The following is a 27452-nucleotide window of genomic DNA, read 5'->3' as shown; positions in this document are numbered from 1 at the left end:
TAAATAAAGTTTTTTTATTTTATTTTGAATTCTACAAGATTTAATCGAACAGGCCGAATCCCATATCTTCATCGGACTCCTCAGATTCCTCCTTCTCTTCCTTCTTTTCTTCAGCAGCTAAAAAATGAACAGTTGTCAAATTAACATTTATTCAGTGAAAGGAAGCATAATGCAGTTCCATTTTTACCACCATCAAGTTCTGGTAATTGAATCTTACACAGGAGAATGTTTAATGTTTAACAGCACACCTTTTACCGTAAGAAAAAAAATTTGTCTCTAACTTTAAAGCTTTTCTAAAAAGAATGCCCTTTGTCTTAGGGTGGGTGTAGCAGACTGACCCCTCCCTGAGTACATACAGGGTGATGATCTTTAACATTTGGAGTACCACTTAAAAGTCCCTTTCAAACGGCAGTCCGATCAGATCACATGTAAGGTTCACATGGACCTGAAGCTCCATGTAAGTGTACAAGGAGGCAGATGTAAAAAGACTTGCATCCATTTACATCTGCTTACCTCATAGCCCATCCAGGGAAACAGATCATAGGTGTGAGCCATGTTTTTCCCATACCTAAATGTGATGAATCGGAGGTAGTCTGATGTAAATAGACACAAGTCTATATACATCCGGCCACCCACGCATCTAATCGGGGTCTGGAAAACGCTTTAATGGAGCTAAACAAGGAAAGGGCATGAATGTCACAAAGATGACATCCATCCTATTCTGTTCCAATTCAGCAGGAGATCTGCTCATGGATCCCTGACTGAACAGTCCAGATTGTGGAATTTCCTGGGTGACCTGGAGCTGGGTAAAAGGGGTGGAAGAACTGTGTTCTGTTTGAGGTGAAAAGGCAGAAACTACCTTATGTAAGGAGGAAGTCCTGGACCTCAACATCACCTTGTCCATATGAAAAACCAAAAAGGGCTCTTTGCCAGAAAGGGATGCCAGTTCAGACACTTGCTTCACAGTGGTGATGGCCACAAGCAAAACTACCTTGTGGATGAACGTAAATACAAAAAGGAATGTTTCTAATAGGTTGAAGCAGGCACAAGTCCATTTACATGCAGATGCCCACAGGAGCTTCTGATCAGGTCTGGTTGCAAAATTGACAAGCGGACACGATCTGAAATCCCATGTAAAAGGGGCCTTAGTGTTACTTCTAAGGGTACCCAAACAAGGGCAATCAACTGTAGCACTGGATATGCAGCTACCAAATTCCTTTAGATGTTGCAAATTCTGCGAGGTAGGGGTCTTCCAATAGGAGGATACAACTGTGTGTGTGTGTGTGTGTGTGTGTGTGTGTGTGTGGGGGGGGGGGGGGGGGGGGGGCAGAGGTCAACTACTGTAGGGGTGAAGGGGGGCAGGGGACACTACTGTGACATTGTGTTCTTTATGCCGTCTTTTCATTGGGGTCTTGATAGTATAGAAAATAGAAAAAAAAAGTGCAGCACACCACAGGATCTCTGATCTCCATGTTGTCAAGGTAGATCTCCACCTTTCAAAGATTGCATACCCCTGCTTTAGGCTAGGTTCACATCTGTGTGGGTGGTCCCTGCTGTGGGCCCACACCTGTTCCTGCATCCACAGCCACCCGCACCCTGGATGTATGTGGGTGCAATTAATCCTAATGGCATGCCGCATGCACTGGACAACCACACTACACCTGTGGTTCCTGTGTGGGCTTTGATTTCTAAGATGCTTTATGGACCTTTTTCCTGTGTTTCAGGAGGCACAGCAGCCCAGTCAAATGAATAGGCTGCCGAGTCCGCACAAAACACGGCTTGCAGAGCCACATATGTGTGAACCTATCCTTACACTCTCACAAAAACGCATGGATGAGTCAATGAAATACTGAATGGTAAAAACATATAACTAAAATAGTTGAAAGAAATTACCTGGTGCAGCAGATCCTCCAGCTGCAGGAGCAGCAGAGCCAGCAGAGGCAGCAACTGCAACAGCACCTCCAGAAGGCATGCTTGCCAGCTTGGTGTTACCTGTAAAAATAAACCACTTTATTTCCAAGTGCCAGGAAATCACTGAAATAAACAACTTTTGAATTCCGTAATAAATACATCTGAGAATAAAGGAGCAAATGTTCCAACTGCTGCCCAGGATAACCCATACATGTACAAGTGCAACTGAAGTGATACCTACCTGTTAATAACTAAGTACAGGGCCTCAGAGAGGACATTGCAATCATGACACAAGATATGCAGAAAATGAGGGAGCACCCTGCTGGCCTGAAGGGCTGCGTGAGCTCCATTGAAAACTATGTTCCTCCCTTGAAGCATTTTCTCACAGCTAATAAGCAAAGAAGTTCTTTCAGTGACTACACTGCCTATGACATGATCTGTGAATGGGGAGGAGTTTGATCAGTCACAGGATTCTCTCCTACATTCACAAATCTTGTTTCAAGCCGTGTAATTAGGGAAATAACTTCTCAAAAGTGAGGGGGGGCGTGAATGTATAGGGGGGGGGGGTATGTCCCCATTAGACCATCTGTAATGCTGTTAACCCGTACAAGCTGCTAGTCATTGCAGCACCAGAAGTTCAAAGACAGGAAGAGGACAAGGCAGCACTGCAGTGAAGATTTTTCCAGAACCCGGCTGCCTGGATCCACATTAGAAAAATATATGGATCGAGCTTATGTATATTTATTTGGAACCTTTAAGAGTGTGTTGTATACAAGAGATTAGAGATGATTACCTCATGTTAATTGCATAGTATGTATATTTTATTATATATTTTTATAGCGCAGCACATAAGGCCTCATGCACACTGAACAGATTTACAGCTGCTCTTAGGAGTGGTTTTTTTTTTTTCTTGCCTCTAAACTCCCCCGAATGAGCTCATGCACACAGGGGTTTAGAGGCGTGTAGTGGCAGTAGAGTTTAGAGACAGGGCATAAACCTACGACCAGTGCTTTTAGGAGCAGCAGAGTTTTGGCACAAAGAAAAACAAAAACCGCTTGACACGTGTAAACGCACGTTAACGCTAGGCGAGTTTAGCACTTAAGCGTTAATTCATTTCAATGGCCAGCATAAATTTATTCTGGCCAATGATATGAATGCCCAAATGCTTGACTCGCCTAAAGACGTTACACACTTTTACAAGCATCAGGCAATTTTTTTTTTTATTCTTGCCAAAATGCTGCCGCCAGGAGGAAGGGTTCTAGGAGAGTTACGAAAACATTTCCTGTGCATGAGGCAGAATTATTATATATTTTTCGGTGTCACAAAGTGTTCATGTCTGCAATACAGATTCTGCAAATGACCTTTTACTTAAAACAGGCAACACTTCCCTCAGGCACTGAAATCTGACTATTGAGTGAAAATGCCTTTAACCCTTTCACTGCCAGGGCCATTTTTGTGCTTTTGGCACGTTTAAAAAGCCCTGAAGATTGCATAAAACCCACAAAACATTTTCTGAAAGCAGGCAGCATAAAGAATAAAATGGTAGCTCCAATTTTTTATGTTACAAAATAGTAGTGCAAAAGTCTAGGAAATGCAAAATTTCAGTAAAAAATACACTAATGTTAATTTTAGGGCACACAAATGCAGTACATTACCCAATTTATGGTAAAATATAAAAAATGAGGTTGCACAGAGTAGATACCCAACATGTCAAACCTTAAAATAGCGTGTGACCATGAAATGGTGACAAACTTCAGTACCCTATATTTTCCATAAGTGACACTTTAGAGCTATGCGGGATCTGTGGTGCTAAAATTATTGCTCCCACTCGAGCGTGCATGGCGATATGTAACGTGTGTATCACAATCGTTTACAGTCGTACGTACATATATGTGGGGGCCTCAACTTCTTTTGGGAAGTAATTTTATGTGCTTGGGTCTAACTTTTTTTTTTTTTTTTTTAAAGGCAAAGTTCACCTTTGTGAACGTGTTACACCCATATTTAGGGTGCAACATGTTCAGCATTAACCTCCTCTCCCTCCGATTTCCCCTCTCCTGTGAGAGCAGGTGGGGACTCTTCTCCCTGCATTGCTATCACAATTTGAAAAACAGCAACCGCCCACATCATTCAGTTTCCTGTGAATGAACAGACTACAAGTACCATCAGCCATTGAGAGCAGTAAGATCACAAATGCCCTCGCAGTTCATTGCTCTTCCTGCTCTCAAGAAACTGCCTACCCATATTGAAGGCACAGGCAGACAGCTATCCTGAGAGCCTACAGGAGCCTAACACTGCCCCTGTGAACTGCTGATCGTGGGTGCAATGCTTTACAGGCTCCTTATAAATAAAGAAAATAAATGAATGCACATTTTCCTACCTGCAGGAAAAAAAAAAAGTGCATTTATTATTTTTTCAAAGGAGAACTTAGCCTTTACCTTGGTTTTCTTCATATATTGGGACAAAAAGTTGCCCATGTGATGATTTTTAATCATCAATGATCTTTAAATCAAACATCCGGGGTCGAAAAGATGGCAGTTACATGGGGGTTTGGAAACGATTGCCTGGTTGCCAGGAGTGTGTGTAAAACGCCATGCTGTCATGCCTGTACAACATACAGACATGGTAGCACAGGATTAAAGCTCCACCAAATAAAGCTGGGTGGGGTGGACTCTTGCCCTAATGTGCAAGAGTGCACTTACCTCTCAGTTTAGCCCAGATCCAGTCACTGCTTCACCAATTACCCCTTCTTTTTAGGACCCATAATGCTCCTTTTTGAGCACTGGACAGCCATCAGCAATCCTACTGCTGTGCCTAGAGTTACATTGTTCCCCAGCACCTGGATTTATTGCACGATACATGTGCAATAGAGACTGCCTGCCTTTCTCTTGTCAAAAAACAAAAACAACCCTCTTTTTATTTTTACAGCAGAAATCTAGCTTTGCTTTAAAAAGAAAAAAAAAAATAACTTACAGTTCACTTAACATCGGTCCATTTCAAGCTTGCCTGTCCAAAAAAGGCTCTGATCCGTATAACTATGTCCCCATTGCCTAGAATGTTGCCTCTATCTTATTTCTAACTATAGATAAAGGTTACACCATTAAGTATCTAAAGCTCCTAGAACATAGAATCCCCTGAGAGAGTTCTTGGAAACTTGTTCCCATTAAAAGCCTTCAAAGTGTCAACTGAAAGGTTATGATTTTGTTCTCAAAACTTCTAAAGAGGCTGAAGGTCAAGAAATAGTAAACCCTCTACAAGAATCCACAGATATATGAGGACTATATCCCGATACTGTAGACGTCTGGCTGCATTCATCCCTCCTACAGTACAATAGGAGATCTTCCTTGAATAAGATTTCCATTATCGATATTTCAGAGAACAGACTTACCATGAATCGGTCATTATAGCAGACCTTTGGCATACATAAAAGTTCCCTGCCCCTCGATAGACAAAAAGGAAAGTCAACACTACCTCTTGTGCTTTAACCACCTCCCGCCTGCCATATAGTCCAAGGTGGTTCTCTCGTTCTGGGAGGACGTCATATGGCGTCCTCCCATTCTCACCGCGCATGCGCGTCTCAGAGAGAGCGCAGCGTGGCGATCTGCGGTGCGCTGTGTCCCTCAGACACAGCGGATCACGGATCTACGGAAAGAGCTGAAGATGTTGGCTTGGTCATGTGATCAGCTGTGTCCAATCACAGCTGATCACATGTAAACAGGGAAATGCCGGTTATCGGCATTTCTCTCCTCACAAGCTGTCACGCTGACAGCTCGAGAGGAGAGCCGGTAATCGGCATTCTGCGGAGGGGACATGTACACTGATCATCAGGTTGCTGGCCACCACCCAACAGTTTATCCGCAGAACGTTCTGTTGGGACACAACACACACACAGATCTCCGTCTAGCAGATCTGTTACCTTTTACAATCTGCACGCAATCTGCCAACACGCATACAGATTGGCAATGCACTTCACCGAGCATATAAAGGCACTAAAATACAATACAATCTAATCTCTCCGGAGATATGAGCCCTTGCTTAAATACACAGAAGTCACTTATTAATTTTAAGATTTAATATCCTGAAAGTGGGCAGTGCATAAAATATGTACAAAGTATAAAAAGTTATAAAAAAATACAAAAAAAGAAGACAGACTATTCACTATAAAATAAAAGGGAATAAAAGACAGATAAAACTTTTACCAAGATTTATCCTGCGACTGGAGCAAGTCAGAGAGTCAGCAATCCGTCAGTCAAATAGAACCGGCTCCATACGAATTACACTGTCCATATCTCCAGTCCTCAATTTATGGGAATACAGACGTGGGCTGGACACGAGTCCTGGGCCAATTGCCTCTGGGGGGGGTGTTCCTGTACTCGCCCACAGGATGTTCTGGGTGTTGACATGCCCAAAGTCAATTGGACCAAGACTGGCTTGAATCACCAAGTCGGGGATTGGATTTGCGACACCAGCGCATCAGTCCGATTGCGACAGTACCAATCCCGGTTCCGCTATCGCACTACAACGCCACATAATCACCTCCTGCATTTTTCTGGCATCCTGCATAGGCCACAAATATAGTTTTTATATGCCGATGTAGCCTACAGAGTGCCCCATCAGAAGGAAGTATTTTCATCTCTCTGCAACTAATATTTTAGCTTTAATGAGGGATGAAACATACTCCTTTGATGTATGTATATACTTTTAGAGCTCCGTAGACAGCTCTGAGCCCCTCTGGTATCATGAAGCCGAAACGTCTGCGTTTCTCTTTTAAGCTTCAGGAAGATGGCAGAGTCCAAATACATATAGATGACAATCTTATTAGCACCCAGGTGCCACTTCCAGAGGAAGTTAGTCCCTTCAGATGCTAATTGATGACCATCTGTCTCTGAATACCTTATTTCTTTAATGACAAGGACTGAAACTACATTTAGGATTACATATTGCTACAGGTCACCTGTCAGCTACTCAAATCTGCACATTTATGTCACACCTACCTTCATGTTACACCAACAATTTATGCAACATGTTTTTCCTCCCTCTGTGTGCTGCACTGTAGCATTGAAAGGGGAATAAAGCTCTCCCAAAATATAGCACATACAGTATGTAGTACTTTACTGTTCTGCTTCACTACATAAAGGTTGCACTAATGTGATATCATTTTAATCAAAATGGTGTTTGATGCAATTGTGGGGTAAATATATGGGGTAAACAAATTAATGTTGCACTGGAAAAAAAATACAGGAAAATTGCTATATTTGTCATTTACTTTATTTTTTTTAAGAGGGAATAAAAGGAAAAACAAAAGAACAAGGTATCTAAATGTGCTACCAAACAAAGCCATATCTGTTCCAAAAAAATATTTAATATGTTAGGGTAGACTACAAAACATAGTGGAACAGTTTTGGGACTGACACAAGAGGATTAGGGAAAAAAAAGACCCAGGGATTCAACTGGTTAAGGACATAACCTTTACACCAGTCCCCCGCACCTGTTTCCTGGGATGAACCCTTTGTTTACTGTGGAATTAGATGGTACACGCATATCTTATTTTGTTTGGCAAATCACTTTTGTTTTTTAGGATTCTTAATGTTCAACACCCAGGGGAAATGTGGTACGTTGTACAATACTAGTAAATATTTTTCAAGACAACTAGACCAATTTTGTTTTTAAGTACACTATCAATATAAAAAAAAAAAAAAAAAAAACAACTTACCACACAGATTACACTCATTTTCCCCAGGCAAATACATTTAGTCCAATATCGGGTAAAGTTAACCTGTATTTTGTATTACACTGCCCTGTCATAAATGCCTTTGAAGAGCCAGCCTGTGCCTGCACATCAGACTACCTTCTATCTACGACAGCCTTCAAAAAGGCACAATACCTTCAATATCCAAAATTAGCTTAATAAACCCAAATCTAGTTTCACTCTTGGTGCATGCTAGTGAGCCTAATGTCCCACTGGCTTCTCGGCAACTCAAAGTGTAAGAAATCCATGCTATAATTTACAGCTGAACCAAAACCACACAGTTCTTTCACCCAGCCCTGTGAAGTAATGCAATTACATCATTTTCCCAATAAGTATTCTACAGGTGAAACTCAAAAAATTACAATATCGTGCAAAAGTTCATTTATTTCAGTAATGCAACTTAAAAGGTGAAACTAATATATGAGATAGACTCATTACATGCAAAGCAAGATAGTTCAAGCCGTGATTTGTCATAATTGTGATGATTATGGCTTACAGCTCATGAAAACCCCAAATCCACAATCTCAGAAAATTAGAATATTGTGAAAAGGTGCAATATTCTAGGCTCAAAGTGTCCCACTCTAATCAGCTAATTAAGCCATAACACCTGCAAAGGGTTCCTGAGCCTTTAAATTGTCTCTCAGTCTGGTTCAGTAGGAATCACAATCATGGGAAAGACTGCTGACCCAACAGTTGTGCAGGAAACCATCATTGACACCCTCCATAAGGAGGGAAAGCCTTAAAAGGTAATTGCAAAAGAAGTTGGATGTTCCCAAAGTGCTGGATCAAAGCACATTAATAGAAAGTGATGTGGAAGGGAAAAGTGTAGAAGAAAAAGGTGCACAAGCAGCAGGGATGACCGCAGCCTGGAGAGGATTGTCAGGAAAAGGCCATTCAAAAGTGTTGGGGACTTTCACAAGGAGTGGACTGAGGCTGGAGTTAGTGCATCAAGAGCCACCACACACAGACGTATTCTGGACATGGGCTTCAAATGTCGTATTCCTCTTGTCAAGCCGCTCCTGAACAACAAACAACATCAGAAACATCTTACCTGGGCTAAAGAAAAACAGACCTGGTCTGTTGCTCAGTGGTCCAAAGTCCTCTTTTCTGATGAGAGCAACTTTTGCATCCCATTTGGAAACCAAGGACCCAGAGTATGGAGGAAGAATGGAGAGGCACACACTGCAAGATTCTTGAAGTCCAGTGTGAAGTTTCCACAATCTTTGTTGATTTGGGGGGCCTTGTCATCTGCTGGTGTTGGTCCACTGTGCTTCATTAAGCCCAGGGTCAACGCAGCCATCTACCAGGAGATTTTGGAGCACTTCATGCTACCTTCCGCAGACAAGCTTTATGGGGATGCTGACTTCATTTTCCAGCAGGACTTAGCACCTGCCCACACTGCCAAAAGCTCCAAAACCTGGTTCAATGACCGTGGGATTACTGTGCTTGATTGGCCAGCAAACCCGTCTGACCTGAACCCCATAGAGAATCTATGCTGCTACTGAAGCATCCTGGTCTTCCATAACACCTCAGCAGTGCCACAGGCTGATAGCTTCCATGCCACGCCGCATTGAGGCAGTAATTGCTGCAAAAGGGGCCCAAACCAAGTACTGAGTACATATGCATGCGTATACTTTTCAGAGGTCCGATATTGTTCTATGTACAATCCTTGTTTTATTGATTGCATGTAATATTCTAATTTTCTGAGATTGTGGATTTGGGGTTTTCATGAGCTGTAAGCCATAATCACAATTATGACAAATCACAGCTTGAACTATCTTGCTTTGCATGTAAGGAGTCTATCTCATATATTAGTTTCACCTTTTAAGTTGCATTACTGAAATAAATGAACTTTTGCACGATATTCTAATTTTTCAAGTTTCACCTGTACGATCTTAATTATGTCAATAATTGACAGGGTAGAAATTCTACCCTTGTCAGTTCTTCAAAAGGGGAATGCCCATTGGTTTGTACTTTTTATATAAAAAAGTCAGTAGTTTATGAATATTCAGACCTGGTGCACACTAACGCTGTGCGGGAAACGTAGCGAACCATATTGCAATCGTACACCATCTATACGATCTGGTGCGTGTCAAGGTTAAATCAACACCCCAAAACAGATTGCAAAACGCACTGCGGTTGCCAGAATTTGTATCGCATGGGTGTGAACACCCATGTGATGCAAATCAAGTCTGAGGAAAAAAAGGCTCAAAAAAATAAATAAATAAAATCGCACCACACAGACATTGCATGTGATTTGAACAGGAATGCAGTGAGATTCCTGTGCGAATTACATGCAGTGTCCTGTACCGCACAAGTGTGAATCTAGACCAAACCCAGCAAAATGGCTTGCAGAACTGTATTCGGCAGTGTAGTCAAACTGCCAGATGAGTAAACTGTGTCTAGAGAGGCCTTGTTCGCAGGTTTCACAGGAGGAGTAAAACCCAAATAAAATGCCACTCAAGTTTAATCTGGTCCACAAGCGAAACCCAGCAGGTACAAAAACCAGTGGGTATTAGGATGGACCTCTGAAATATTCCATAGAGAAGCAACATTAGCTCTTGTACCCAATACACAAAATATGGATAAAATTCACAGCCATTCTGGAAAATACTTTTTTTTTTTTTTTTTTTTTTTTAAACCTGGTCTCCGTGATTGCACTACAACTGCCATATGAACCTTAACTACATCTTGCTTCGAAAGGTGCACAAATATATTGTGGAATCAGATGCCTGGGTCAGGCTCCAAATGTTTCCATCCCATCTATACTATTAGGGATGAAATCTATTAGGGGCATACTAGAAGACAAATGCTCACACTTTTTCCTATTCAGCCCGTTTGGGAGGAGCCGAGCATTATATATTGAAACAGTAAATGACAGCTTCCCACCGCCACAGGTTCCTAAGGAGTCTGCAGGTGATTGCAATCACTGCTTCCCTAGGAACCACTGACATCACTGGGAAACCCTGCCACATGAGTAAAGGGAGGGGGATAGCAGTTCATTTCTAACCACATCGTGCAAAGTTTGTTGCCCAAAAGTAGCTCCTTTTTGGGAGACAAGCTTTGCGCAATTCTCATGTGTGACAATAATGGCAAAATCGCACCGCACTTGAGATGCAATTAAAAATGAATGGAAAATAAACATACATGTCACGTTTTTCCTTGATTGCAGTACAATTTGGAATCATGGGCAGAATTGCGGTGACTCCACCCATAGTCCCAAATCACCAGATTTGAGGCCTAAAATATCATATACAGTGGGTAAAGAAAAGAATCACTCCCTTTAAAATAATCACATTTTATTGCTTTGCAGTCTGAAATGAAGACAGACACAGTTTTTGTTTTCTACAGCTGTATTTACTCAGTGCAACTTATAACAACCCAGTGAAAGATATAACACCAACATGTCAGAAAACAATTCAAAAACAGAATCAGAGTTAGAAAAAGGATCACCCCCTTGTGTCAGTATTTTGCTGAACCACCTTTTGCTTTATTTCATATATCTATATTGTACCGCGCTCCAAACTATATAACTATAAGTGCTTTAAATAAATTATAAATAAATATTGTGTATCACCAATAATTCAATATTAATCTATAACCATGATGCTTAAATCCATAATTGCATAATATTTAAATCCATGATTAAAGTGAATCAAAAAAATTTTTTTAGTATGCACAAAAAACTGCGTGCATGGAAAACTCATAAAAGTGAAAAAATGAAGTGAAAATAAAATGTAAAAAATAAAATAAAATAAATTGAGAAAAAAGTATATATAAGTGAATAATAGTTCAATTCATACAAGTTGAGATGGTAATGTAGTTCAATCTAATCTGCGTGGTAAGTCAGTGTTCATGACATGAACCTCTCTCTCCTTCCTCCTCTCCTTTCTCCTCAATACAGCCTTATTTCAATAGGGACTTTATCCTCTAGTTGCTTGGCTTATTCATGGTATCAGCAAAAGTAGCGCTTTGTGTAAATATATACAAATTCTCCTGCAAACAGCCCAGCCGGTGTGTGTGTGTTCACTCGATATACTCGCCGTTCCTCTGTGGATGCGTGATGACGTCACCGCCCCTCCCCTACGCGTTACGCTACAGGGACTCGTAGCTTCCTCGTAGGTTGGTTTGGTTGCTCCCCTGTCTGTCTTTCACAGCCAACTGGTTCCAGGGCTCCATCCTGGAACCAGTTGGCTGTGAAAGACAGACAGGGGAGCAACCAAACCAACCTACGAGGAAGCTACGAGTCCCTGTAGCGTAACGCGTAGGGGAGGGGCGGTGACGTCATCACTCATCCACAGAGGAACGGCGAGTATATCGAGTGAACACACACACACCGGCTGGGCTGTTTGCAGGAGAATGTGTATATATTTACACAAAGCGCTACTTTTGCTGATACCATGAATAAGCCAAGCAACTAGAGGATAAAGTCCCTATTGAAATAAGGCTGTATTGAGGAGAAAGGAGAGGAGTAAGGAGAGAGAGGTTCATGTCATGAACACTGACTTACCACGCAGATTAGATTGAACTACATTACCATCTCAACTTGTATGAATTGAACTATTATTCACTTATATATACTTTTTTCTCAATTTATTTTATTTTATTTTTTACATTTTATTTTCACTTCATTTTTTTACTTTTATGAGTTTTCCATGCACGCAGTTTTTTGTGCATACTAAAAAAATTTTTTTGATTCACTTTAATCATGGATTTAAATATTATGCAATTATGGATTTAAGCATCATGGTTATAGATTAATATTGAATTATTGGTGATACACAATATTTATTTATAATTTATTTAAAGCACTTATAGTTATATAGTTTGGAGCGCGGTACAATATAGATATATGAAATTCACATCCATACACCTGGAGAGGGTGTAATAAGTACCTAGCGATCTAAATATTTCAATTAAGCACGTTAATTAATTTAGTAGGGGTTCACTTTATTCAGTACTTAATAAAATTTCTATACACCGAATTTATTGCTGTACAAGTAAGAAAACTTCTAGTGGCTCACAAGTATTTTATTTAATTTGCACCTTTTGCTTTAATTACAGCCTTTGGTCTATTGAGATGTCTCTACTAACTTTGCACATCAAAATTTCACAATTATTGCTTCTTTGCAGAACTGCTCAAGTTCAGTTAAATTTGATGGTGACAGTTTGTGGACTTCGGTCTTCAACTCATTCCACAGATTTTCAATGGGGTTTAAGTCTGGGCTCTGACTGGGCCATGCAAAGACATTCACCTTTTTCTCCTTCAACCACTGTGTGGCCAGTTTTGTTGTGTGCTTTGGGTCATTGTCATGTTGGAAGGTAAACCTTCTTCCCATTGACTACTTTCTGGCAGAGGGCAGCAGATTTTCCTCAGGAAATTTGACAGTATTTTGCCCCATTAATTTTTCCTTCTATCCTGACAAGTGCTCCAGTCCCTGCTGCAGAGAAACACCCCCCATAACAGGATCTTACCACCTCCATGCTTTACTGTAGGAATGGTGTTATTTGGATGGCGAGCTGTATTGGATTTCCGCCAGACATACCGTTTAGTGTTGAGGCCAAATTATTATTATACAGGATTTATATAGCGCCAACAGTTTGCTCAGCACTTTACAATATAACGGGAGACAATACAGCAACAATACAGTTCAATACAAGAGGGATAGGAGGAGCCTGCTCCTTGGAGCTTACAAGGAAATAATTCAATGTTAATCTCATCTAACTCCTTTTTCCATGTGGCCTCAGAATCTTCCATGGTGTGTTTTTGCAAAGCTGAGTGGTGACTGCATGTGGCCTTTCTTCAGGAGTGGCTTATTTCTTGCAACCCTCCCATACAAGCCACATTTGAGGAGAATTTTATATTGTTGTCACATGCACACAATGACCACTCTTTCATAAATTCCTGCAACTGCTTCAGTGTCTCTTGGTATCCTCTCTGACCAGTTTCCTTCTGGCTCTTTCATCCAGTTTGGAGTGACATTCTGATTCAGGGAGGGTCTGTGTTGTACCAAATACCTTTGGCATTGATAAAGCCTTTGAGCATTTTTTTGTACCCATCTCCTGACTTGTGCATGTCCACAACTTTATCCCGGAGATCTTTTGACAGTGCCTTGCCATCCATAGTTGATGGTTTGCTTCAGGTGCAGTACCAGGGACTGAAATGCTCCAGGTAATGCTCCTTTCATGCTAAGGTAATCAAAATGACCACAGCTAATCACAGTTAGAAACCAAATGGCTTTGTAGCCACTGGGAAGGTGATTAGCTACACCTGATTGAAGTTACAAGTCATTTTTAGGAGGAAGGTGATCCTTTTCCCAACAGTGATTCTGTTTTTGAGTTTAATTTTTTCTTCCTGACATGTTGGGGTTATATCCTTCACTTGGATGTTATAAGTTTCACTTAGAAAATACAGTAAATACAGCTGGCTAAAGCAAAAACTGTGTCATTTCAGGCTGCAAAGCAACAACATGTGATTCATTGAAAGATGGGCGATTCTTTTCTATATCCACTGTACATCGCACAGATGCGCCCCTTCACAGGCAGGATAAGGGCAACCCCCAGGCTTGGCATGTGCCTCCTTGCCAAGTGGAATTTAAAAAAAAAAAAAAAAAAAGTTTCTGCACTGGTGCATGTTCCTTAGGGCAAAAAACCCTTTTAGGTATTAGCCCAGAAAAAGGGCATTTCTAATTTGACAGATTTAGCTCCCACTGGTGTCAATGGGGTTTGGCAGTTTCTGGTCAAGCCTGGTCAATTCGATTCAACCCTGTATGTTAACCTTCTGTCTCTTCTTGTTGGCACAGGGTTGTTGGAAACCCCAAACAACCAATACTGCATTGAATTACCCATGGGATGATATATGCACAATTTTACACTCTCCAACTGTACCCGATACCCTTTGGATGTTGACACCTGCTCGATTTCTAAAGTAGTGCATGTACTGCTTTTGTTGCGATTTGCATAGACATCCGTGTCAGATCTCTTGATAATCGCAACTGAAATCAGCAGGTCACCTGATTTTGAAATTGTGGGACTTCACTGTAAGTCGCACGATTTCAAAATCGGCTTTGATGTGACCGGGGCTTAATTAAATCAATAAAATATGTAAAAAGCGTACCGCAGTCAGATTCCAAAACTAGTTATCCAGGATTAAGGATCATCTCTAGTTGAGCAAGGAAGGCATCTATTTAGCTTTCTTCTAACAGAATCCTATCACCACTCATAACAAGAAAGAGGGAAGGTTGCACTGTGGCATCACAGACACCCTCCATGGTTTTCAGGTGCAGTTTATGATGCATTAAAAGGTGAAGTTCATCTTTTACAAAAACTGATCCATGCAGAAAAGGGGGCCAAATAGTTTAAAATATACTAAACCATTTGTAAGAAAAAAATTGTTTAAAGCAAATTCCATAACTGTAGGCCATTTCTGTCCCCTAGTACAGCTGGGCAATATGCTCCTAATGTTTACAGTACTATCTTCTGGATAATTTCCACAAAACAGGAATCGTTGTGTTCTCACTTTAAGCACAGGGGAACTAGCACTTACTAGCACTGTGAAATGTGCTTTCTCCAGTCACAGCACGCTCTCCTGTCACACATCCTCACCAGGACACTTACACTGCTGTAGCCACTATCTTACACCCTGGGCAACAAAAAAAACTAACATTGAGCCTCCTTCTTTGAGGACCAATGGATAATCATTTTAGTTGTCCTCACAAGGCTCAGCAGCCAATTTATTGTAGCCCAAAGCCTGCCAGTAAGCTAGGATATAGGGATGTAAACATTGGGAGTATTTTGGCCAGGCTTCATAGGTGACAAAAAAGGTCTGAAGGAATGGCATCTGCACAGTGTATTTTTAGCTCCTTGGGCTCTTATCTGCATGGGCCAGTTTATGTAAAAGGTAAACTTTGCCTTTTATGCACATGTGTAGCTGTATGAGCGATTCTGTCTGCAAAGAAAGATACCTCTGTGAAAACTCTCCAAGGCTCAATACCAATTCAGCACAAGTTGTGCCTTTACACTTGGTACTCCTACACACATTGCAGGAATGAAAAGGACAGCTTCTCACACAGACACCCTACTCTCTTTCCTATTAAGGTTTGGGCATGAACACCAGCTTTGATAGCATAGGATAAAGCACAAATGCTTCCAGGGCTTACCTTGAGCGATCACCTCATCGATCTTCTTGCCTTTCAGCTCGCCGATTACCTATGGGGGGAAAGGAAAGAAAGTGGAGATGGTGTGTTATTCTTATTTTATTTAATATTAATAAAACAAAACTCTGTAGAACAGGAAAATAATCCCTTGCAGCGGGGCTTCCCCTGCACTGCTAGAGTAAATGGTTGTTTATGCCTTGAATACCAGTAACGAGACCCTTTATTTCCCCACACCCCGGCATGTTCCTAGTCTCCCTGATGCTCCAGCTTGTGCATAGTCCCCCTGAACACCTTAGATTGTATGTCCCTTGAGGGTTAGGGACTGATGTGAATGTACAATATATATACATGTAAAGCACTGTGTGAATTGACGGTGCTACAAGTATCTGTAATAATAATGTACAAAGCAGGACTATTAGCCCCGCACTGTAATTGAGGATGTCAGAGTGGCTGTTGAAGCACCTCAGAGAAGAGACTGCAGGACATTCACCAACAGTGAGGAAGGTAAAACTGGCATTGGAGTGCAGATGTGTGGATAAGTCAGGCTCCACTCATTAAACTCCTGTTAATTACGATATACGAGGGGCATTCAAGTCAAACTAGGACTTTTGAGTTAAAATAATAAAAGAACAAAATTTCAAGGACTAGAAACTGCATTTATTTTTTTTACATACTTCCCTGCTACATTTATACACTTATCCCAGTGTTCAAGTAATGCCTTGAAAGCTTCGGCACAGAAAGATTTGTCAGTACGCCTGAACCATCCAAAGACAACCTGCTCCACTTCGTCATGATTGTGTTCATCGTTCCTACAGAATGATGCGTCTCTTGTGCAATTTCACGACATGTTATGCTTCGATTATCCAGGATCAGGTGCTGTGGGCTGGGTATCACCATGGCAGGGATCGTCACTAATGGACATACGGCCACCTTTGAAATGTTTACACCATTCAAAGTCTTGCTGCGGCTGAGTGTCTCATCACTGCACTGTGCTTGAAGTCTGTATATAACCATGAGCAGCACAGTGGCTAAACGGTTAGCAATTCCGCCTGGCAGTACTAGGGTCGCCGGTTCGAATCCCAACCACGGCACCACCTGTCTGAAGTTTGCATGTTCTCCCTGTGCCTGCGTGGGTTTCCTCCGACTCCAGATTCCTCCCACACTCCAAAGACATGCTGGTAAGTTAATTGGCTCCTGTCTAAATTGGCCCTAGCATGTGTATGTATGAATCTGAGTTAGGGACCTTAGATTGTACACCCCTTGAGGGTTAGGGACTGATGTGAATGCAGAATATATATGTAAAGTGCTGCGTAAATTGATGGCCCTATATAAGTACCTGAAATAAATAAACCATGGGCTTTACACCTTCGTTTACAAGAAACTTCATCTCCACATGCTGTTCCATGCACACACTAACACTGTTGTCTTCCATCTTGGTTAACGGTCTGTGGACTGGCTAGCGACATTTGCGCAGCCCATCAGTAGGACACACTTGCCACTTGCTACTGCATGTAGTACCGCCATGCTAACATCCTTTTTATACCTGTAAAATGAAAAGTCCTGGTTTGACTTGAACACCCCTGCTAATTCTCATTAAACATGAAAACCTGTACGAATGGCTGTTGCTTCTTCTACAAATGCCAGTTATCTGGCTATCATGCGGTCAGTGGTGTCAATTCTTTGAGAAACTGACCTGAAAATAAGAAAATATGTTGACGTTCCTCTATAATCTGTACACTTGTTTTAGATCAGTAAAAATGTAATAAATCCACAGACTGCAAGTAGCATTTGTAGAAACAGATCAGCATTAGTATCAATTGACAGGTTTCCTTCAATCCTTTTGCTGCCAGAGATTTTTTGCACACTTTTAGAAAGTAATTTTAGGCCCAAAGATTACATAAAACCTACAAACATATTTTCTGAAAGCAGACAGCAAAGAAAATAAAAGAGTTGTAGTTCCAATTTTTTATGTCACACAATCTTAGCACAATAGTTTAAGAAATGCTAAATTAATTTTAGGACACACAGACAATAAATTTCCCAATTTTGGTAAAGTACCAAAGAAGAGGTTGCGCTAAATAAATAGATAGCATTCCAAGCCTTAAAATTGGATGCACTCATGAAACAGCAACAAATTTCAATACCCTATATTTTCTATAGGCGATGCTTTAAAAGCTCCTACAGCTCATCAGTTTAGAGGTAACCATAAATAATGGGCATAGAATTATTGCTCTAACTATGGCTTGCACTAGTATGGATATGAAGTGCAGTCAATGTTTTCGCACATAGGCGCCACAAACATTTGCATTTTATGCTTGTACATCCGTGTATTGGGGGGGGGGGGATTTTCTTGGGGAGGATTTTAAATGCTAGGATGTCACAATTTTTTTTTTTTTACACTTTTTACTTTTTTTTGCTTAACTTTATTTTCCCATCAGATAGGGGACACCCTGATGTCTCACCTGAACTTCAATTAATGTAATGGTATGCAGAACGAACTCCATTACATTCTGGATATTAACCACTTCCAGACCGGACACTTTTACCCCCTTCCTGACCAGGGCAATTTTCAGCTTTCAGCACTATCACACTTTGAATGACAATTGTGCGGTCATGCAACACTGTACCCAATTGAATTTTTTACCATTTTTTTGAGACAGATAAAGATTTATTTTGGTGGTATTTATTCACCGCTGGGATTTTTTTTTTTTTTGCTATGCAAATGAAAAAGTCAAAAGAATTTGAAAAAAAGTTTTGTTTTTTTTTAAATTTTGCAAATAAATATTTCATCATAAATATTTGCCAAAATTTATTCCGTTATCTTTTTAGTTAAAAAAAAAAATCCAAATTAGTTTATAACCAAAAATTATAATTTTTAAACATTTTTATATTATTTTTTATTTCTATTTTTTTTTACATACTGTCACCCTAGCAGTACAGTATCACCAAGGTGACACTGTACTACTTGTGGGGGGTGATGAAGATTTTTTTTTTTTTTACACTGATTGCTTTTACACCCATATAGGATGTAAAAGCAATAATTTCTCTTTCTCTCTGTGTGCATTCTTGCACTCATTGAGAAGTACTGAGTGAGCTGTGATTGGTCACAGCTTGTCACATGGTACAAGGCTGTTGTGAATAGGCTTGTACCATGTGACCTCTGTGATCATTCACAGATTTCACACGTAGTAAGCAATGATGTCACAAGTGACATCTTGCTCACTACTTTGCATGTGATCACTGATTGGCCAAACAGTGATCACATGATCGGGACCTCGTACAGAGGTCCCGTCCGACGATCGGTGTTTCACTGTGTCCGGAGGACACAGCGGGCACTGGATCACGATGCTGCGCGCTCCCAGGGAGCGCGCACAAGCAGGGTGCGGGGAGGCCGCAGTGCCCCCGTCCGGCTGTTTATATGCAACGGCCGGTCGGGAAGTGGTTAACACCAGGACCCAGAATGACTTTTTGCATGCCGATTCCAGTCAATAACAGGAATAAGAGATCAGCAAACTGACTGAGCAGCGCTTTTTTTTTTTTTTTTTTTTTTTAACAGGAACGAAGCAGGAATTCCCCATTCAGTTCCCAAAACACAGTGCTGTACCTTATATGTAGCTGATACTTCATACAGTTTAGATAGCGCTTGCATGTGTTAGTGAGGGAAATACTAAAGATAAATGAAACCTGAAGTTAGAATTAAGCACAATTTGTGCATACAGCCTTTAAAATGACTTGTAAAAATATTTATGGGGACTTCCATTATTGGACTCTTTGAGAATGTTTCTTCCCGGATGTCAGACTGTTGCATTGGCTTTAATGCTGAATATCTGACCTGGAACAAGCATAGATATGAGGAAATTTGACACTCATATGAACAAGCTTATTTCAGGTCTGTGAATAAAAAGTATTAAACCCAGGCAAATTACATTTTAAAGAGGGACAGCAATTGAAGCTCATATACTTTAAGGTGGACCACCAAAAATTTCAGAAGACACTCAACGCAGATACCTTCTCAGCACGCTCCTTTTCCAGCTCAATGCCAACGCTGTCTAGAATCTTCTTCAGATCAGCAATTGAAGGGTTGTCATTACCGCCAAGCACAGCCAAAAGATAGGCAGCTATGTAACGCATCCTGTTTGGGGGGAAAAAAATAATTTATCGTACATTAAAGTCCAGAGATGGTCTTAGACTGAAAATGTGATACAAGAGATTGTCAGAAACTAAAGACGTGATACAGGCTATGGTCACAGACTGCAGGCATGATACAAAAGCGATGGTCACAGACTGCAGGCATGATACAAGAGATGGTCGCAGACCACCTCTTGAGCCACTGGCTCCCATTGCTGTCAATCACAGCCAGTGAGCCAATGAAGAGAGAGGGAGCGGGACTATGCAGCAACTGTGTGTGTGAACGGACACGCAGAGCTGCAGCACAGGAGCGTGCCCACTCAGGTGATCCCATAGACCAAACAGGAGGGAGGGGCCTTGAGCGCCAGCGGGGGGGGGGGGGGGGGAGACCTGACAAGAGGAATATATGGGCTGCTGTGAGCAAAACCACTGCACAGAGCAGGTAAGTATAACATGTTTGTAATTAAAATAATAATAATAATAATAATAATAAAAATGTCTTTAGTATCACTTTAAGGACTTTGTTTTTGTTTATTTAGAATTAGGGATAATTATTATCCATTTGCCCTCCATATTTACCCACCTTAATGACCAGGCCATTTTCTGCTATATGGTGTTGCCTTACTTTATCTTAACTGACAATTGCGTGGTCATGCAATGCTGTACATAAATGAAATTTGTGACATTTTTTTCCCCCATAAAGAAAGCTTTCTTTTGGTGGTATTTGATCAGCTCTGGGTTTTTTATTTTTTGCACTATAAACAAAAAAAAAAAATTTTGAAAAAAAGTTTTTAACTTTCTGATATAAAACATATCTAATAAAAAAAAACAAAAAAAAATGTTTCTTCATAAATTTAGGCTAATATATATTATGCTACATATTTTTGGTAAAACAAATCCCAATAAGCGTATATTGATGGTTTGCGCAACATTTATAGCATCTACAAACTATGGTATATATACTGGAATTTTTTTTCTTTTATACCAGTAACGGCAGCGATCAATGACTTATAGCGGGACTTTAATATTGTGGCAGAAAGTCTGATACTAACAAATTTGTGGGAACCAGTGACACTGAGGGCCGGTTCACACTATAGAAACACAGTTCAGATGCGTTCTGGATCGGTTTCTGCATGCGTGTTTTTGATGCGTTTGTTATGCTTTCCAGTCAATTTTTTCCCCCTCTTTTTCTTCAATTTAAATAGGGATATGTGCGTTCCAGTACAATTCTGTGCAGGAAAAATGCAGCCTGTTCGACTTTTTTTTCTGCAACTGGAAATGAAGCACTGATGAGAACTATGATATTGACAAATCCAAACATAAATGAAAACGAGCGCTAGATCTATGAAAATGGAGCAGCTAGCATGAAAGGTAGTAACCTCAGAACCTTCTATAACAGAAAATATATAAAACATGCAGCGCTGAAATGGATAATAATTTCCATAAATAGTTACTATTATGATGTGCCTCAAAATACCGTGTATTATACGGATATATATAGCGTCTCTAAATCCCAGAGTAAAATGTGATTAAACGGCACTCCACAACGGTACAGATATGTGATATGATCAGTCTTACTAAAAGTCAGGATATTAATGGTGACATTGGTGGTAGATGTAGATTGCACCTGGCCAGATGAAGCGTCCACGTGGTAGGGTCACTGAGAGCAATGTCAGGAAGTTGCTCTCCGTGACCCTACCATGTGGACTCTTCATCTGACCAGGTGCCAAATAGGCATCTGTAAGTGTCATTCCTTCTACTGTTATTCACTTCAATAAAGCTGTGTTACATGATGGAATTTTTTGTGCTTGGGCTCATTTCCCTATGCGGCTGCCTTTAAAGGAGACCATTTGATGACATCTTAAACTGCTGGCACCCTCTGGTGGATTTCATTTGTACCACAGAAACAATTGAGTACTGTCCGTGATTCTTTTCTTATTTGCACGAACATACAATTTTGAGGACAAGCTTTCGGGGTATGTCCCCTTCTTCAAGGTCTAAGCAGTACTATTAAAAATCACAAAGTTTAAGCAGAATGTTAGAATGGATTGAGAGAAAAAAAAAAAAAAAAAGGGCTACAGATAAGATACATCAAAAGTGAGGGGGGGAGGGGGGATACAACACTCACACAGAGGGGGTCAAGTTTTAGCTAATAGATAGTCATAAAGCTGTCGGATAGTGGTTGAGGAATCCCATGTCCAAATTAAGACCGTTATCTTTAGTGTCAAATAGAATTATCATTCTTAGTTCAAATGTTTTTCTTTCCTGGATGGATTTAAATTTTCCTTTCAGAACTAAAATATTGAGGTCTTCCATATTGTGGCCTGGTTGTGAGAAATGGTGTCCTACAGGTGTGCAGAGGTCATCTTCTTTATGTTCCTTGATGGTATGTCTGTGTAAATTCATCCGTGTTTGCAACCTCTGTCCTGTTTCACCAACATAAGATCCTTTGCTGCATTTTCTGCACTGGATAAGGTATACAACATTACTGGAGGTAATTACTGGAGTGTCAAGGTGTGTGTACCACACACACCTTGACACTGGGCTAAAGATCCTTGATGACATCTTGATCGCTGGTTCCCTCTTGTGGATTCAGACCGCATCTCCATTATCTGGAAACACTGGCTGATATGCCGCAATCCCTGATGCTGTTCATCAATTGATCCGAATACCAGATGTCCAACTTTAGATGACCCAATACCATCAATTATATGCGCAATAATAAGCGCTATCTGGTTAGTGCAATCTACATCTACCACCAATGTTACCATTAATATCCTGACTTTTAGTAAGACTGATCATATCACATCTGTACTGTTGTGGAGTGCCGTTTAATCACATATTTTACTCTGGGATTTAGAGACGCTATATATATTCGTATAATACACGGTATTTTGAGGCACATCATAATAGTAACTATTTATGGCAATTATTATCCATTTCAGCGCTGCATGTTTTATATATTTTATGATATTGACAACCATATAACCTACTTTGTGCGTTTTGGATGCAGAAAAAAGCATGTAGTGTGAACTGGCCCTAATACAGTGATCAGTACTAAAAATATACACTGTCACTGTATTAATGACACTGACTGGGAAGGGGTTAAACATCTATAGCAGGGGTGTCAAACTGGCAGCCCTCCAGCTGTTGCAAAACTACAAGTCCCATCATGCCTCTGCCTTTGGGAGTCATGCTTGTAGCTGTATATCTTTCAATGCCTCATGGGCTTGTAGTTTGGTAACAGCTGGAGGGCCGCCCTCGAGTTTGACACCTGTGATTTAGAGCGATCAAAGGGTTAACTGTGTGCCTAGCCAGTGTTTTCCTGTGTACATTTAGGTGTTTTTACTTGACAATGTAATGGATTCTATTCCCTGCTTTGAAAAAAAATCCACTCTCCTCGCTATTATATATATATATATATATATATACACACATACATACACACACACGATTCTGCACAGAACTGCCACCCTGTAGCAGTACATCTGCTTTAGGCTGGGTTCACACATATGCGGTGCGGTATATCACATGTGACTCACACAGGAACTGCAGTCCTGTGCAAATCACATGCAAATTGTGAGCGGTGCGATTGGAGCCATACATTTTGTATGGCTCCAATCACACCGCATCAAAAAGGTGCAAGACCCTTTTTTTTGGTCTGTACTGGAATCGGATTGCATGGGTAGTCATACCCATGCGATCTGATTCTGCACATTGCACCGAGTTTTGCAGCCCAATTTCGGGGTGTTAACACACACACACACACACCTGCAGTGGTTCGCATGAACAGGGTGTGATTTTGATGCAGTGCAGAATTCGCATAGAAACCACTGCAAATTCCACACCGCATAAGTGTGAACCCAGGCTTAGGGCGGTCGAGAAGTGGTTATAAGACACATTGTTTGTGAACTGAGTGGTACAATATTTTGAAAGTGAATATTTAACGATACATTTTATATAGTATAACACTTTTTGTTTTAGGTAGTTTAACACTTGATATTTTGAGTGCAGTCATACATATATTTGTTTCTATGATACAAGAGATGGTCAGAGACTGCGAACATGGCACAAAATTGACCAGAAACTGTAGACACGCTGCAGGAGACTGTCAGACTGTGACATGCTACAAGAGTTGCTGGAGACATGCTTCAGGAGACACAGGGCTCAGTCACACCTGCTTTAATCTCTGAAGAGCAATCCACTTTCAGATTGCTCTTTAGGGAGCATTCGAGGTGGTGAGGTGTTGTATTGCCTCCTTGCTTGTCGTTTTAACCCCCTATACAGTATCTCACAGAAGAGAGTACACCCCTCACATTTTTGTAAATATTTTATATCTTCTCATGTGACAACACTACATTGTAGCAAAGTGTCATTTCTGCAAAGTAGTGAGTGTACAGCTTGTATAACAGTGTAAATTTGCTGTCCCCTCAAAATAAATCAACACACAGCCATTAATGTCTAATCCGCTGGCAACAAAAGTGAGTACACTCCTAAGTGAAAATGTCCAAATTGGGCCCAAGGTGTCAGTATTTTGTATGGCCAGCATATTTTCCAGCATTGCCTTAACCCTCTTGGGCATGGAGTTCACCAGAGCTTCACAGGTTGCCACTGGAGTCCTCTTCCATTCCTCCATGATGACATCACAGAGCTGGTGGATGTTAGAGACCTTGAGCTCCTCCCCCTTCGTTTGAGGATGCCCCACAGATACTCAATAGGGTTTAGGTCTGGAGACATGCTTGGCCAGTCCATCACCTTTACCCTCAGCTTCTTTAGCAAGGCAGTGGTCTTGGAGGTGTGTTTGGGGTCGTTATGTTGGAATACTGCCCTGCGGCCCAGTCTCCAAAGGGAGGGATCATGTTCTGCTTCAGTATGTCACAGTACATGTTGGCATTCATGGTTCCCTCAATGAATTGTAGCTCCCCAGTGCCGGCAGCACTCCTGCAGCCCCAGACCATGACACTCCCACCACCATACTTGACTGTAGGCAAGACACACTTGTCTTTGTACTCCTCACATGGTTGCCGCCACACACGCTTGACACCATCTGAACCAAATCAGTTTATCTTGGTCCCATCAGACCACAGGACATGGTTCCAGTAATCAATGTCCTTAGTCTGCTTGTCTTCAGCAAACTGTTTGCGGCCTTTCTTGTACATCATCTTTAGAAGAGGCTTCCTTCTGGGACGACAACCATGCAGACCAATTTGTTGCAGTGTGCGGCGTATGGTCTGAGCACTAACACGCTGACCCCCCACTCCTTCAACCTCTGCAGCAATGCTGGCAGCAGTCAAATGTTTAATTCCCAAAGACAACCTCTGGATAGGACGCTGAGCACATGCACTCAACTTCTTTGGTCAACCATGGCGAAGCCTGTTCTGAGTGGAACCTGTCCTGTTAAACCGCTGTATGGTCTTGGCCACTGTGCCTCAGCTCAGTTTCTGCATCTTGGCAATCTTCTTATAGCCTAGGCCATCTTTATGTAGAGTGACAATTCTTTTTTTCAGATCCTTAGAGAGTTCTTTGCCATGAGGTGCCATGTTGAACTTCCAGTGACCAGTATGAGTGAGAGCGATAACACCAAATTTAACACACCTGCTCCCCATTCACATCAGAGACCTTGTAACACTAACGATGAACATGACTCCAGGAAGGGAAATGGCTAATTGGGCCCGATTTGGACATTTTCACTTAGGGGTGTACTCACTTTTGTTTCCAGCGGTTTAGACAAAGCGGAGCTCCACCGAAAAGGGGATGTTACACTTTAAGGACTGCTCCCCATTAAGGCTTGGCACCTTTGGGGGTTGGGACAGGTACCCGTTCCCACTTCCGGTCCAATCGCCTAGGCGATTGGAAGCAGAAGATGTCCTCCCTCCCCGTAGTCTTTTGGGACACGTTGCAGGTCCCAGAAGACTACAGGACCATTCATGAAGCGCAGCGTAACTCGCGCATGCACAGTGGGTATCCGGCTGTGAAGCCGCAAGCTATCACAGCTGGGTGCCCACACTGAAGATGCCGGCCTCCTGGAATACAGGACGGCCAGTGAAACGGGCTGCAGGGGACACACCGCGGGACCGAGGGACAAGTGGCTGTTTTTTTTAAAAGTCAGTAGCTAGTTTTTGTAGCTGCTGCCAATTTTTTGGCAGCGTGAGTGGAACTCCACTGTAATGGCTGTGTGTTGAGTTATTTTGAGGGGACAGCACATTTACACTGTTATACAAGCTGAACACTCACTACTTTACATTGTAGCAAAGTGTCATTTCTTCAGTATTGTCACATGAAAAGACAGAAATGTGAGGGGTGGGCTCACTTCTGTGAGATACTGTATAACAGACCCAATGACTTGAATGGGTGGATCTCAGTAGGTGCTGGATGGTTACTCCCCCCCCCCCCCCAGCAGCAAAAGGAGTGGAAAAACACAGTCCAACCACAAGGTTTACCATCTCCCAATCACACATGTAAACAATATAAACTGGAAGCAGATCACGAGATTGCTAAAAATCACTGCTATAACAGGGCATAAGGGGAACACAGATTAGTGTCTTCAGGGGCCCTTGAGGGCCACAAAGTGCTAGAGGGCGGTAGGTTGGGCACCAGAGCGGTAAGGTCTATGGGCCAAAAACAACATTCTGGACCTTTCCAGGCAAATGAGCTCAGTGCTTTGTGCAGCCTGGACTGGGAAGAATGGGCCTCCTATGGTCAGGCCTCACAGACAGACCTCTATGGGGCTGGACATCCAGTGCCCGGGATACCGCGCATTACTATGGAAGTAAACTGCTTCTTCCCCATCATAGGGACATTGTCAGCACCGAGGAGACCAGGATCCCTGGAATGGTCCTTCACAACATATCAGTTCTCTATGTATTGTGGTGACTGGAGGGGACATGATCCCGGACTACTTTTACTGACAATGTTATCACAGCTCTGAGACAACATATATCCACAGGGGAAGTATGTTGGATCACTCCGCACACAGCACATGCCGGAACAGCCCGCACAGAGCCGCCTATACCGGGACTACATCCACCTCCCGGGCTCTCTGTGCCTCACACAGTCGCCCGGTGTCTATCCACCAGGTAACCCTCCGCCAACTTACTTAACAGAGGACTTTGTACGAGTCCGGAGCGGAGAGAGTCAGCAAAACGCGTGCTTCCTCTATGGAGGACCGGGGAAAGAGGGAGGAAGCCGGAAAGGGCGGGACTATAGACAGGAAGACATGCATGACACAAGAGGGGTCTGGCTGCAGATTGAAACTCCACTTTCGACAGGAAACATGTTATCTCCGCTTCAGTTTTTTTTTAATGAACATTAATCTAACAACCAACCAATGGCTGAAAACTGGAGCTCCACTCGACAGGAAACATGTGACCTCCACTCCATTTTTTTTAATGTAACAAGTATTGGACACAACTCGAGGAAGTGGAGGTTACATGCTTCCTTTCACTGCATTTCCTAAGGGTATCTGGCTGCAGACTGGAAATAGTACAGAAATCCCGGCTGGCAATGGATTT

At 41.7% G+C, this 27452-nt stretch overlaps 1 protein-coding gene across 1 annotated transcript; it reads right to left on the bottom strand.

Moving 5' to 3' along the window:
• Window positions 1-27195, bottom strand: RPLP2 (ribosomal protein lateral stalk subunit P2). The gene is made up of 5 exons (XM_089653553.1): window positions 27038-27195; window positions 19822-19945; window positions 15817-15865; window positions 1894-1992; window positions 1-117 (listed from the first exon to the last, which is right to left on the bottom strand). Exons 2-5 carry the CDS (start codon window positions 19942-19944, stop codon window positions 41-43), a joined length of 348 nt encoding a protein of 115 aa, XP_089509679.1. The 5' UTR covers window position 19945; window positions 27038-27195; the 3' UTR covers window positions 1-40.
• Between the last annotated feature and the right edge of the window lie 257 nt (window positions 27196-27452).

This window comes from Staurois parvus, unplaced genomic scaffold, assembly GCF_062004578.1.
Source record: "Staurois parvus isolate SC_StPar_1 unplaced genomic scaffold, SC_StPar_1.0 ptg000715l, whole genome shotgun sequence".
Lineage (NCBI taxonomy): Eukaryota > Metazoa > Chordata > Amphibia > Anura > Ranidae > Staurois > Staurois parvus.
This window is presented reverse-complemented; position numbering and strand designations above follow the sequence as displayed.